Source organism: Dermacentor andersoni, chromosome 2 (genome assembly GCF_023375885.2).
Source record: "Dermacentor andersoni chromosome 2, qqDerAnde1_hic_scaffold, whole genome shotgun sequence".
NCBI lineage: Eukaryota > Metazoa > Arthropoda > Arachnida > Ixodida > Ixodidae > Dermacentor > Dermacentor andersoni.
The window spans coordinates 54,526,500-54,542,094 of record NC_092815.1 but is presented as its reverse complement, the minus strand read 5'-3'; the positions used below and the strand labels follow the sequence as shown (position 1 = coordinate 54,542,094).

General features: G+C 44.9%; 1 protein-coding gene across 1 annotated transcript in view; it reads right to left on the bottom strand.

The window, feature by feature from the left end:
• Fs(2)Ket (Importin subunit beta Fs(2)Ket) overlaps window positions 1–15,595 on the bottom strand; it is a 79,371-nt gene that overhangs the window by 34,980 nt on the left and 28,796 nt on the right. Inside the window, exons 10-14 of the mRNA XM_050189306.3 lie at window positions 9,856–10,100; window positions 6,037–6,167; window positions 4,449–4,819; window positions 3,288–3,370; window positions 3,067–3,174 (exon numbers count right to left, since the gene is read on the bottom strand). Of these exons, the coding sequence (XP_050045263.1) occupies window positions 3,067–3,174; window positions 3,288–3,370; window positions 4,449–4,819; window positions 6,037–6,167; window positions 9,856–10,100 (938 nt within the window). The remainder of the gene's footprint in view (window positions 1–3,066; window positions 3,175–3,287; window positions 3,371–4,448; window positions 4,820–6,036; window positions 6,168–9,855; window positions 10,101–15,595) is intronic.

The following is a 15,595-nucleotide window of genomic DNA, read 5'->3' as shown; positions in this document are numbered from 1 at the left end:
AATTCTTCTTCTAATAGGCCATTTAGTTCTGAAGATAAATGAAATTCATTGTTCATCATTTGCAGAAACAATAGAACAACAAACGCATTACAACAATTTATACTGGCACGTGCCTAGGTACTAGAAAACATAAGGAACACAACAGTAGGAATACTTTATTTATATAGCAAATATTAGTAACTCTATAGCAATTCAATCTTCACCGTTCCGAATGTGGGTACCCTACTGCCTGGTCTAAAGCAGAATTGAAAAATTTTGATGCATAAATTCCAAAATCTGTTCCTACCATTGTGTGCTTTGCACACTCGGCTACGAGCCACAACAAAAATTATGGCTCTATCTGCCTTGAAGGCAGAGATATCGCTGCCGCAAATCATCAAGTCAAAAATCGGTGTTTTGAGAAAACAAGAAAAAATACATTCACTTTTAATCAAAAGTGCATAAAGAATTTTGCAGTATCTTGCAGTGAAAGTGGCGAAAAGCTACCAGAAATGTAGTCACTCTGACTACGGCCACCCAAATGTGGCAAAAACATCATTTAGTGCTGTTCGCCGATTCCTGGTGGCTTGTATCACACGCGCAGCAAGAACGGTCACAACAAACGGGTTGCTCTCCTGGTTGCCATTCACCCTGGGCGGGCTAATCGCTGATGCAACATCACGGCAGCACACGTGCATTATAATCTTTATGGTGAGGCCACATTCTCGTTTGCTTTTGCCTACTGTGACGCTACCGCCGCACACCTTGCACTCGACAAACAACATTGGTAGGTTCACGGAGTTTAAATTGATGATAGCAAAGCCTGCCTGAGCATCGACTGGTGCGGCTGGAATGTCATCGGTGCGAGTGAAGAAAACCAACTTCCGCTTTGTTGCTGGCTTTGAAGCAAGAACTAAAAGTTTTTTGGGGGGCATTCACCTCCCTTTGTAACAAATTCGCACGCTGCAACATTGCAGTGTCACGCCGAATGCTGCCGTTGTTCGGAACACTTTCACTCGTTTGCTGAGCTGGCTAGGCCTACTTCAGCATCGTCCGCGGCTTCAGCATCACTTGCGGTTGGCGGCGGACCATTCTCAACGTTTTACGAAGGAATGGAACACTTCTGAAAGTTATAAGCTGATTGCTTGTTCTTTTTGCCGAACTTGTGCCTTGTGGCGAACTTTCCCAGAAGATCAGACATCGTTGCGCACTTGTCGCAAACCTACGAGACATGCCGTCACGTTGCCTGCAGAGTGGAGCAGACAAGAACCTTGCGCAGCCAACTACAGCCCGTGTTTCAGGTCAGATGCGCTAGTCGACGAACGGGATCGTGCATTTTGACTTTTCTTTCTCCCCGGTTTTCAACTTCACCGGCGAGCCGGAGGGAAATTTAAACTTTTGGTGGGCAATTGAAGAAGAAAGGCTCCTCTTTCCAACGAGACCAAGATGGTTGCGATTGCGCGCCTAGGAAAAGAGCCAGGCAGTGCAATAAAAAGGGTTGTTTTTGCACGGCATTCAGCTCACAGTGATGTTATAAATTGATATTGTGGGCAAAATACTCTTTCCCGAGATGGGAAGCTTGGTTAGTTTAAAGGAATAGTAGCTGTAGGTATTGAAAATGCCATATTAAAAAAAATCAATTTTTTTCGTGCTATTTTTTGCCTCAAAGAGCTACAGGCATACCCATGGCGGGACAAGAAGACAAGTCCGAATTATCCGATTTTTCGAATTAATGAGGGTCAAATTAAAGCTTTACTGTGAATTAAGTCTATGGGACTAGTGGTGCTCCTACAGAGCTGATTAAGTATTTCAAGTATTTCTGAATTATCCGTCAGCGACTATTTGGTTGGACCCATGGCTATGACAATGAACTGTGTTTCACATATGTGTTCATCTTTGGCACGGATACAGTCAACAACCGATTTTCCGGACATGACCAATAATGCGAACGCCTTCACAGCAGCAATGCGTACCTCCCATAGAGCAAATGTATAAGGATTTCCCCAAGATTTCAGATGCTGCAACTCGTCACAGTCCAATTTTCCCGACTTTTTCCCATGGCCACTGGTCCGAAACATTAATCAAAGCTACCACCATTTTGATGATCTTGCAGCCTATATCCAGTACTCTTGCACGCCGATTCGCTGGCAGCCGTAGTCACCGCGAGAACGCTAGGCCTAACTGCTGTGATGTTTGTTACCGAGCTTCCTTCCTCCTGTTCGGTGCCGTATCTTTAATTGAAAGAATTCATTGCTGTCAGAATTGGCACTGACTACACCTTAGCCATTGCTTCCGATGGCTTCAAAGCACAGAAAGCATGGTCAGGATTAAGCGTTGCATAATGCCAATTTCCAAAAGTCAGGTTCACTGCAATGCAGCAATGTTACGTGTTCAAGCATAGGCAGTGTACTACAGTGAAGCACACCAAGAGTGAAAAGGGGCCACTATCACAGGACACAGTATCTATATATATTCCTCAATTTATGCACGCATGCACCCTCGGTCTCCTGTCATAGTGAGAGCACCGATAGGCCTTATGTCCACTGGCAAGTCTTTAGAGCCATTTAAAACGCGCCTATTGCGATTTGAGCCCTTGGGGACAGTAAAAGGCATGCATTCATCTTTACAGACTGCCAGATTTTTCTGACATTTTCACAGCCACTAAGGAGTCCAAAAAACCGGATGTATTTTACTGAACCAAGGAATGCTTTCTGTTGACGCACCTGTTTGTGTATGTGTACTTCCAACAAACCTAAACTTTCTTCTTCGGCGAGCCTCGGTGACATTTCTGCATTGCTGCATTTTAATGCAGATACCCACAAGCAATTTTTCAAATTAAATATATGCAAAACATGCAAAGAGAAAAAAATAAGAGGGGAAGGAGAGGGCTGCAATTTAACAGGTGCCAACAAAGACAGATTTTGTTATGAAAGAAATACTATGTGCCAAAAATGCTTGCTAAATTTTTAAAATACAAGAGCCAACGACCCAGTCCCTGGCTACAACAAAGCTTATATCAGCAGTACATTCCTGAAATGACAAAGAGAAAAAAAAATGAAGAAAAAAGAAAAGCTTCCACACACTCACCCCTAAGTTTTCCAGCAGCATTGTCATGACGTCATCACAGAAGGGGAGCACCTGAGGTCCCAAAGCCCTGCAGATGTCACCAGTCAGACCCACGGCAGCTGAGCACACCTATAAACATTCGAGAGATGACAGAACACAGGTTTCAATCAAATCCCATAACACAGACCATGCAGAAGATGAAACACATTTCTTCCAACAACAGTGAACTCTTAGCACACTACCTGATATTCTGCATGGTTCTTGAGACCAATGGCCAGAAAAGGCCGGAAGGCTTCCATGTACTTGACAAACTTGTCACCTAGAACTGCATTGTCAAAAAAAAAGAGCAATGTGCAGGGTGCATGAATGCAGGGCTGCTTGGTCCAGAAACAAGTGCCATCTGCAACAATGAGAACCCTATTTCACAAAAGCAACTGCAAACCGCAGTTGAAACTTTACTTGCAGTAACTTGTTATGGTATGTAGCTTCACTCATCTAACCTACAGATTTAAACTGGCCCAAAGGAACTTTTCATGCAACCACAAAATTCGCAAGCCGCTCACGTCATGAATTAAAAGAGGTCCCCCTAAGTAAATTAATAAAGTGCTCTGAATCATCCAAGTGATCTAGCTAGGTAAGCTAGTGGCATTTGCCAAGGCTTTCACACCCTGCTGAAATGGCTCCCATAGACTTCGTTCCAAACATGCCCTCACAGACACCTTAGAAATTAATGCACATGCCAAATTAAAAGCCCGATGATGACAGCGTTTGGTTGTTCTGATGCTATTCCTTTTTTTCATCTCCTTGTTTTCTGTTGATCATGACAAAACCATGTCACACTAGCAACGTTAGAAGCTACCCAAATCTGCAATTGCAGAGTACAATTTAGAAAGTGAAGAATGCTTGAGTGGTATTGCCACTTCAATGAAATTTTTTTATCACTGGTTGGGTTTCAGCCTTCAACATTGGATAAGCCTTGCCTCTTCCAGAATGAGGTGCACCCCTCTCACCTTCTCTCCCCTATCCAAGCAAGAGGTTATTTACTATGCCCGATTTTTGGCAAGACAGCCACAGTATGGCATGCAACCACTTCACTAAGCTGACTAAACCATGCCTTAGTGGCTCGTGTTAGCAGTGACCGCCACTTCCAATTTCCACAATGTAACGAGCAACCCTACTCAACATCTTCAAAGCCAAACTCCACTTTGTGTGCATTTTGAATTGCTTGCATCAAAAGGCGATATATACAAGGAGCTCCTGTGCACTCAACAGGCTTCGTTCTCTGAACACTTTCTTTTTACATGCACCTTAGGCTCAGTAAAGGAAGCACGCAAGACTGGCAAGGCAGAGGATGCAGTGAGCAGCAGTGGAAGACAAAGCCACAAGAGATACGTGGCCAGTACCTTCAACAAGAGTGGAGGCCGCCATGAGCGCATCCTCCTGCACACCTCCGCCTGCACGGCCGCTGCTCGAACTGAACATTTGCAGCAGGGCCGCCACCACGGCATCAGATATCTTTGGAGCATCCTCCAGGGTCATCTTGCGCAGCACACTTTGCAATGTGGCGCACAGAAGCGACTGCAGGTCGTTGTACTGAGCCCGGTCAGAGCTGCTCTGGATATGGCCTTCTAGAGCTAGCACGTGCTGCAGCCGCTCCAGGATGATCATGGTAGTGCGCTGCACCCACACGTAGCAATCACGCGGCGAGTTTTTCACGAGCTCCATTAGAGCCTCATACGCCGCACTTCGAAGATTCGCCTGGCCCCCGTCTGCCCTGCAAGGCGAGGCCGCATTCATCGATGTCAGTCCACACGTATTCCAGCTTGCTTTGAGCATAGCAAGTGGCCTGTTTCAACACCGAGTGTGCATTAAAAAATATATATATACATATATATATACCGTATTTACTCGCATAATGATCGCACTTTTTTGTCAGAAAAAATTGACGCAAATTCAGGGGTGCGATCACTACGCGGGTTAAATTTCCCGCGAAAAAAAAAAAAACAAAATTTTTTTCGTCCCCCGTTTGCTGCGGGATGCGGGTGCGGGACAACAAAACAAAAATGGCGGCCGGCGGAGCAAGCCGAACGCGCCGAACGAGATTTTTTTTTTCTTCTCGTGAGTACATTACATGCATTGAAACAGTTTTTTCCGTATCAGTAATGTATAATATCGTTAATGTCGGTAAGTTTGCGGCAATAACGTAGCCATGTCCACTTTGAGGGGGCAGAAACAGATGGGCACGCTTAGCTGCCAGTGACATAGAAACACATGGCGGGCATGCTGCGGAAACTGTGGCATCTGTCTTCACTACTATCCTAATACCGCACGTTTGCGCTAAGGGTGGGTGAATATTTTAGCTGTGTTACAAGCGTTGGCGTATGAATAAGGTACGCCTTTAACGTATCAGTGTAAACGTGGCTACTATCGTTACCGCTCGCGATTTGTTGCTTGCCCACGAGTGCAGATGAGAAGAATCGAAAGACGCCTTTCTTTGTTGTTGTTGACCACAACCATTATAAAGCCTACACATAATAAAGGAATGTTTGGTTGTACCTCTTTTCGTCACGGAAGTGCGGAAAGTGATGAAACTCATGAAATGAGGCATCTACTTAAGAATGTTTGGTGCGTGCAGACCGCTTGGTTCGTCTTGAATAGTCGTTCGCGTAGCATTCAACAGATGGTAAGCGCGATCATTATTAGCTAGACTTGGCACACGACATATCGCTGCGGCAAATTCGGGGTGCGATCATTACGCGGGAAATAAAAAAAATCGAATTTTGACGACAATATCCAGGGGTGCTATCATTACGCGAGTAAATACGGTATTACTTTTCATGTTTGATTCCCAAAGAAAATGTTTTTTCATATCCCAAGGTGCTATCATTCCAAGGCTATTAGAATAAGCTTTAACTCGATGAGTGAAAAGGGGGATAATAGACCCCAAACACACAATCACATTCACGCACACTTGTAGCATGCAGTACATACCTTTCTGTCGTCTCCAGGAGCTTTGATACTATAACTTCAAAGTATTCTGACAGGCAGTAAGTTTCTGGCTCTGATCCGTCACCAGGAGTGTCTGCAGCTTCAAAGGCCGCTTCAGCCAGGCTGTTGAACGCCTGCAGTCAAGAAATTCGACGTTATACAGTGCAGTCCACTTATAACCATATCAAGAAGAACAAAAAATCCGATCATTATAACCAATTATCGTTATACCTGGCCTGCCATAAAAAAAGAAAAAAAAAAAAAAAGCTGCCGAACATGCCTTCGTTGCTCCAGAACCAAATTTGCCACTTACGATAAAGAATTGACATAGAAAAAAAGCTGTGAAAAATGAAACGCTTATCTCTAAACAGCGTGTCAAGCGTTAGGCACGCTGAAGTAGTCGGAAATCTGCACTTGCTTTCACGGAAGTTTCAGGCTCACAACCGCAGTGTGCATCACGTCCAGCAGCTGCACGAACACTGGCGGCTATAATTTAGCTTACATGAAATCAATGAGCTACTCTATCGACAGCAGTGCACTTTGCGTGAACATTGGGGTCGGTTTCAATGTCAATCACGTCGCCTCTGTTGCACAACGCCGCTGTCTGTCACGACAATGATCACCCCATCGGAGAATCTTCGCAGAACGAGGCAGCGCTATGTGCACTCAGAAACTCCTCCACCAAAGCACCACCTATTTTATCGCCCAAAGCGAAGTGCTCCCAGAGTTCGGCAATGTCAGCAGCTGCCACCTTGTTAGCTTCACACAGAGGGTTTTGCCCAAGCACACAAAGCCCGCTGTTTCCGTTCATCGGCATGGCCACAGGTTTTAGCCTTCATGATCGTGGCGCTCACAGCTGTCAGAATCGATATCATCGACTGCGCGAGCTGGTACTTTGAGTCTTGTAAAATTTGCAGCTTCGTCTCAAGTGACACAGCATTGCGCATTTTTGGGGGCACCTACTGCTGCTTCCGCGGAGCATTTTTGCGCTCGCTGAGGAAGAGAGGGAGATAGTCGGAAGAGGGCACAGGCACGGTTCACTTCTTCCTCTATTTTTTTTTCTTTTCCCTCTGAACGCCCACCGGCGACGTGGACGCGAAGCAGCTGGCACCATCTTGTGGCACGCTGCACCAACTTGCTATGCTCTCCATGGCTTTCGCAATAGGCGTGCTGGCGGGATGCGCTGCGCAGTAATGGTGACAGAAACGAACTCACGTAGGCAAACTTTTCGCCCCGTCTCAGTTAAGCGGAACTTGGCAAAGGAAATTTCATGATTATTCTGCATGGAAAGCGCCACCCAAAAGGCAGCATTTCAATCGTTATATCCGATATGCAGTGAATAAAACATTATATATAGGTTTTTTCTCATAGGCCTAGTGCATAAGTTGATACTCTGAAGTGAACTCAGCGTTATAACAGATATATCGTTATATATGGTATCGTTATAAGTGGACTGCACTGTATACCCGACACCAGAGTAACACCCACTCTTGAAATGCCAGCCAGTGCTGATGGCAAACACTAATGTAGCAGACTAGTTCGGAACATGAGTACTGAAACAAAACAATACAAGGAAACAATGGCAGAAGCAACAAGCTTGACCTAAGCTGCATCACATACAGCACCCCACTTTCAGAGAGACAGTGCTCTTACACTGGAGTCAGATCAGACAGTAGGAGTCAAATATTATCAAAATTCATGGCATTTGTGGTGCTGCACATCAGAAATAAGCCGCTTTTATGATGCAGCTGCGATACTTGTGGCTATACATCACACTGACAGCGACTGCAATGAGCTTTACAGCTGGCCACCTTCATCATCAGCATCGGCTATACAATATGTAGAAAATTTACACGTTGAATTGGCAAAAGTTGAGAAATGGCAAGTATGGAGTAATCATTGCCACTCAAGAACTCTCAGAGAAGTCCCACAGCAGCAACTTTGCATTTGCAACAACAGCTTTCGGGGCAGAAAAATTGGCAGTTTGGACCAGAAATACATACGCTTTTGAAGGAAAAATAATTGCAGTTTAGAGCACGGAAATAATGCTTTGGAATAGTATCTTACTGCTCTGGCGGACAGCGGAAGCTCCACATGCAGTTAACAAATAAAGACGCTGTATAAAGTTAGTACTTTCTAGAAAATTACATTTGTAGTGTGTATTATACTAAGACCCAAGTTTGTCTTGAACTTGCTGTTCCACATTTTTTTTATTATTATATAATAGAGGAATATGATGCAGATTTATCCCAAATTCATCGTTAATTCTGTATTTCAATAATGAGTTCATCCTCACAAGCTGTCCTTGGCTTCATTTTTTGTTTAATCTGCCGAATCCATGTCCACAAGTTGATACATCTGTCCATAACCTTTGATTAATATGGCGTGAGCACTGTTTCATCACAAATTAATCGTAATGCAACAAGATAAAGTAATGCGCCTGAAACGCATGACATTAAGTTTGCTAGGTTGTTCCATTAACAGCTACACATCTATACCGCAAGGCGCAGGCATAGATGGAATAGCATCTGTGCTATGTACCTTGTGTGTCCGGGTCTACTTCCTTGTCCCGTTCTTGCAAATATTTTTTGCATGTTCAAGCTGCCTAGTCATAGTAAAATCTACCGTACACACTTGAAACCGGTAAGTGACCATGAAAAAGGCACGCCAGACAGCTGTTCTCACAGTCATATGTCATTATAATTACATAAAATAATTATTCCTAAACTACATACACCAGATGTATAACACTAATAAAAAAATGTGTAACTACCACTGATGGATCGCAAAGCAACCGCAAATATATGGCTCTTGTAGTAGCGAGGAATCAAGTGACACGGAAGTGCACAGCAACAATAATAATAATAATAATAATAATAATAATAATAATAATAATAATAATAATAATAATAATAATAATAAAATAAAAAGTGCATATCAGGCTAACTAGCAACAGCATCAGTCCTGCTGCAATGTGTAAACTGCTGATTGATATTTTGTAGCTGCTCCGATTATTCGGACTTCCCGATGGCACCACCACAGTCTGCATATACACTGGTGGATCCGGAAGGGGAGAAGGATGCTGGGCCCTACTTATGACATGCTCATGCATTTCAGTGCCGATAGTTCACTGCACTTACTAAACAAAACGGTGTAGGCAGAAAGCTCTAAACTAACAAAGTTGTGTGCTTCATGATGACACACAACGCATATCACACTGCGAGATGGGCAAACAGCAAAGTGCCACTGATTGATTCTTTATCTGCAATTATTCGGAGGAGGTGCATGCCTGCACAGGCATGGCTCAATACCTGCGATAAACAATATGGCGCAGCAATTTCTTCATGGTGCAGTTTGGCACAACACTTCCATCACTGTATTAAGAATGATGCCAAGCTCGCGTATTGTTGTGCTTACCGAATTTAATCGTCTTCAGCTGCAATTAGGCATCTCCAATCTTTTTCTGATGCTCTCTCTAGCACAATTTTTTACCAGTGCTACTTTAATGCCAAGTGCGGCGCAGCAATGAAGGACAAAAGAAAATGTTGCAACAAAGAACAGTGTGTTGTGCCTTGTTCATTATTTTGATCTGTTTCTGTGCAACCCAACCGAGCAAAAATAATGAGTCTAGACGGTAGACGGTGTATAAAACTTTAAGAGCGCTTACATATAAGGAAAACAGTGTTGCAAGCGTGCACGAGAAACAATGCATCTCCATTATTACATGCAAGTCCCGAGTTTACCACAAGTATCTTTTATGGAAGGGAGGAGCTTCCTCGTAGAACACAGCTATAGCGGCTGTAATTGCGTCACAAGACCTACCCAGCACACATTGGCTGCAACTCGAGGTTCTGCACCCAGTCCTTTCACCAATGCCTGGAGCAGAGGACCCAGGTAGTTCTCGGCAACCACTGCCTCGGGAATAATCTCACAGACACGTCCAATAGTCCAGGCCACTGTGTCACGCACCACCACACTTTGGTCACACATAAGCTCAATGAGCGTGGGCATCGCTTGCTCCACGAGAGGCTTCAAGATGGCTGGGTCAGGTCCCTCCAGCAAGCAGCCTGGGCATGCACAAAGGGAGCACTGTGTCAGACCAAGATAACATAGAACCCTACAAAAACTTGGCAAAGATTATGTCAGCTGCCCTGCAAAGTTATGTCAAAACTGAAAGTTCTAGACGGACATTTACACTACAAGCATGCCTCTATACGGGGAAAAGTGCTCAGGGAGAGAAAGAAAAGGCTATACCGGTGGCAATTGTTGGAAAAGCCTGGCAAAACATTAATGCACTCATTGGTGAAGTGTTATTGAAGGACTTAATAAGACGAGTAAAAAAAAACCATCTGTGTTATTTTAGCTTATTAAATGTACTTGATCCAACCATTTCTTGTCTGTTTTGAGAGCAAATGCAATTACACTAAATACAACTGTTCTGATGAACAGAACCACAAACATATAAGCAATTTGTTTTAAGTGAACTCAACATAATGGTTTTACTGTACAGTGCCACAAAAAGCGACGCGAGCATTCATGAGTGTGTGCTATGCGGGCAGGATGTACCCGGTGAATGTACTGTCGCCAAAATCGCTGGAATGGGTGCAAGCAGAGGGGACGGTGAAGGCGGTGATGACGAAAGACCTCGAGAGGTGCTGACATCAGCCAAAGCAAGAAATATGCTTTGTGTGCAGTGGCAGGAAACGGTTGGCTCATGCGATGTCTGAAGCGGCTTGAGGACACCTTTCTAGGTTCAAGGGCTACCTCGAAGTAGACCAGCCTTGCGCAGCTTTTATGCACAGAACAAAATGGCAGTGCTGAAAAACAGAGCTGGTTATCATCTCTGGTATGTTTTCATTTTTTCTTTGAAACCTTTACAAAGAGCCAGTTTAGAAGCTATTGTTGAAAAGCTGGTCAGTAGTGGTGAAAGAAAAAACCCGACTTGTCACTGCAATTTCCACAACTTTGCTTATCTTGAAGATCCACTTATCTAGAAATTTCTTCCGCTTTTTACTACTTCGAGTTAACGAGGTATTACTGTATTTTACAGTGAAAATTTATTAGTTGTTGGCATCATCATTGACCTACTCGTCTTCACTAGTGCTACCATCATCACTGCTACTGTACCACAGCACGTAGTCAAGTAGCTAAAATCCACATTTCGCAAACCACCCCGCCATGACATCGCGTGGAACAGCCGCGCATGCTGTAACACACCCAATCACACAAAGCGGTCGGGGAGGCTCTTCTGACACATCCGATTGCCATAAGTTCGTGACCTTCCACTGCAAGCCACTCGTTGCACTTGTGGCAGAGCAGGTCCTTAAAAGACTTGTTCATGCCGACGCAGTGACTTTGGAGCAGGTTTGGAGCACAACTTGTCCCTTTTGGAGCAGTAAATACGCATTCTGGAGCAGCTTGGTCAATGGAGATATGGGTGAATTACAGGCATAAGAAGAAAAGGTGTTCCTTATTTCACTTTGCAGAACAATGCAGTCAAACCCACTCATAACAATACAGTGGAACCCCGTTCATACGTTTTTCACCGAATCGGGGGGAAAAAAACGTAACAGCCGGGAAAACGCAACAGTGAGGAAAGCTCCAAAAATGAATGAAAAAAGTGCAGCTTCAACTATAGACAATTTATTTCCACAGAGTGCGCTTAGGACTTAAAGAAGTCTAGAATGGTGGCTTGCCGTTTCTTTCGCTCGCCAGAAATCACCACACGTTTCTCAATAGCCTCGAAAGCCGCATTGCTGTCAGCGTCGCTGTGAGGTGCGACGTACCTGCGGAGGAGGTCCAGAGCCGCGACGGCTTCTCCAAAGCTAGGATTTGGCAACTCCCCGGAATCATGCGGCTCGTGCTCCTCGTCGTCACTTTAGCTTCACAAATAGTGACGTCAGGGCCTCTCCCGAGTTTCCTTCCTCCGTGAGTCGACCCGTCCAAAAACCATGCGGTGACCGTAATCGCAGTGATGATAGTGAGAGCATTTTTCACGAACGGCCACTTAGTGCGGCTTCTTGCAGCCAGTTCCATAGCCAAGCCCGGCCAAAACTCGTCAAAAGCCAGAATGGCGGTTGGAGCGCGTTGTCTACTTTAGCCCAGGCGGATTCGGGGTGCTAAGTTGCGACGTATCATGCGAGAACGTTTTCACAGCTACTACGTAACAGCAGGGTTCCTTATACATTGGATCCTATGGAAGCTATGCCGGGACCGGATGAAAACGACGTAGCAGCCGGGAAAACGCAGCAGTGAGGAACGTAACAGCGGGGTTCTACTGTATTTAGGTGCCACGAAAATTCCATTGTTATAACCAATAATCGTTATAACTGGGTTGCATGAGAAAAATCAAATTAGGGGAATGGCAGAGCTGATGTGGAAAAACTATGATGGTGGTGAAGCCAGTACCTCCACCCACCACCTCCCTCCATCCGGCTTCTGATTGTGTTCACTCGTTTGACTGCTTCTTGGGCGCTCCGATCGCGTGTAACAAGCTGCGGCTGTTGGCCTTAAAAAATGGCAATGATTTAACAACTGCAAAGAGCAGTCACAGGTGGCAAGAGATGTGCGAGCACCGCCAAGACATCGCATTGGTGGCCCAAAAAGGGGCCTTTTAAAATTTGCGAGAAGGCTGCCACGGCAGCCTTTCAGCTTGAGAAATCCAGAAAAAACGTTGAGGAGAGATCACCACAAGCATCTCACTACAAGCATCTTGCCATGTATTTCTCATTAGCTTGCACGAGAAAAGCCTATGTCCGTCAGCCTTGCATCGTCAACCATGATCATTTATGGGAAGCTTGCAGACATCCTTCTCCAAGGCATCTAAGTGCTCCACGTAGTGCAGCAGAAGGTTCCTTGCAAGAAAGAAGCCCCGGAGAGACTGAATCATCTGGTGGGCCTCCTGTGAGGACAATGTTGAGGCAGCCTGCCCTCCCGCTTCATTGCTGCCGTCGTCGCCATCGCTATCTGATGCAAGCACGTCCACAACGATCATCTCATTGGTTAGAAGCACTTAAGTTTCTAAATCTATAGACATGCGCTTTCTTTTCACCGACAATGTCGTGCATTGCCGATGATCAGCGGGCGGATCAGCCATCTTCCGTTTCGGCGGCAAGTCAAGTGAGGCTGAGAAACCGTGTGGCCAAAAATTGGCCAGGAACTGGCTTAGCTGCCAGTGACACAGAAACACATGGCAGGCTTGATGCAGAAACTGTGGCATTTATCTTCACTGCTATCCTAATACGGCACGTTTCCGCTAAGGGTGAGCGAATATCTTAGCTGCGTTACAAGTGTCGGTGTACGAATAGGGTACACTTCTAATGTATCAGTGTCAACGCAGCCACTATCATTGCCGCTCGCGATTTGTTGCGTGCCCACGAGTGCAGACGAGAAGAATCGAAAGGCGCCCTTTATGTTGTTAGTGATTATGAAGCCTACAAATAATAAAGCTGAGGCAAGTTTGGTTGTAGCTTTCTTTTTTCATGGAAGTGCGTAAAGTGGATGAAAGGAATGAAATGGGGAATCTACTTAAGAATGTTGGGTTCGTGCAGACTGCTTGACATGGCTCCAAGAGTCGTTCGCGTAGCATTCGACTGATGGTAAGTGCAATCATCGTTAGCTAGACTTGGCACACAACATATCGCTGTGACAAGTTCAGGGTGCGATCATTACACAGGAAAGAAAAAAAAATCGAATTTTGATTACAAAATTCACAGGTGCGATCATTATGCAGGTGCAATCATTAGGCGAGTAAATACGGTATTTTGAATAGGCTAGATTATACAGGCTTATTTGCAGTTCCGCCACAGCCTCCATAAAGCCAGCGTAAAACGGCAACTGATATTTTATTCGCCAAACAATGGTTTATTAAAATTTTTGGACTATCTGCGCAAGTCGCATTGTGAACACCATTGCCACAAACGCAATTTCGGAGATTTGCAGTTTCGCTGGACGTTTATTATGACCACAATTTGGCCACTAAGGTTTTGACTAAACAGGAAACTTTATATCCTTGGCTTGCTTTCGACAGTGGCAAGAGCCTGATTTTTTGTGGTGTGGGCGGGTAAAAAATAGTGTAGCCAGAGTGCAAATTTGAACGGCAATAGTGGTTACCATTAGATATTTGTGAACAAGAAGTTTCATGAAAGCAAGCAGGTCGTTTGTTGGTGTGCCGCACTATCAACCAAGTAACCAGACGAAATAGATTTAGAACGTCACATGCACGAGCTGTGTCTTACCAGTACTCACGTATGGGGCAGAAACCTGGAGGCTTACGAAAAGGGTTCTACTTAAATTGAGGACGACGATTCATCGACGCAAATGTACAATTAGAGTGCAAAATCGTGTGCTAAAATTTAGAACGAACACGCTGAGCAGGCTGAACGACCTTAATCATTCAGTGCGGCATTTCTCCCTGCCTGCCCCATAAAATTAACAGCAGTTTACGTGATCTTTAGCTGGTCCGCATATACGCAAACAACCACTTTAATATAGCATAAAATGGTTTTTGATTGTTGTGTTCATATAGGAGGTTGTGGCCAAGTACTGCACCAGGGCGGCCAATCCTGCTCTGGTGAGGGAGTGCGTTACCGGTTCTGGTCACCGGGATCAGGCCACACTCCAGGCCCTGTTTATGCAATTTTTATCAACACGCAGATTTTTTTTTTTTTAATCCGGTGGGAAATTGCGCGGCACCGGGATTCGAACCACGGACCGCTTGCACGCGAAGCGGGTGTTCTACCTCTACGCCACCGCTGCATCCCCCTTTTCGTAAGCCTCCAGGTTTCTGCCCCGTACGCTAGCTGTGTCTTACCAGTACTCACGTACGGGGCAGAAACCTGGAGGCTTACGAAAAGGGTTCTACTTAAATTGAGGACGACGCAACGAGCTATGGAAAGAAGAATGATAGGTGTAACGTTAAGGGATAAGAAAAGAGCAGATTGGTTGAGGGAACAAACGCGAGTTAATGATATCTTAGTTGAAATCAAGAAAAAGAAATGGGCATGGGCAGGACACGTAATGAGGAGGAAAGATAACCGATGGTCATTAAGAGTTACGGAATTGATTTAAAGGGAAGGGAAGCGTAGCAGAAGGCGGCAGAAAAGTTAGGTGGGTGGATGAGATGAAGTTTGCAGGGACAACATGGCCACAATTAGTACATGACCGGGGTAGTTGGAGAAGTATGGGAGAGGCCTTTGCCCTGCAGTGGGCGTAATCAGGCTGATGATGATGATGATGAAAATGGTTTTCATTTTCTTGTGGTCTAATTACAATTATGCCACCAAACACAACCACACTCCAAAGATGCCAACGCCAAAACGGATTGCTTTGGCTTGGATTGCAGTGCTAAGCGCTACACAACACATGTCTATGCCTGTGTGGTTGCCACTGAACATGCACATCCTGTTAAATTTGTCAACTACATTTGAAATTAGTGTTTTGGCACTGCATTTCCATCCCTGTAAGCTACACTAGGCAATAACTTTTTGACCACCATGTCATGTAGCCCTTCTCATGGACTCGCCCAACTACACCTTTGGGGAACACTTCTGATCACACTGAT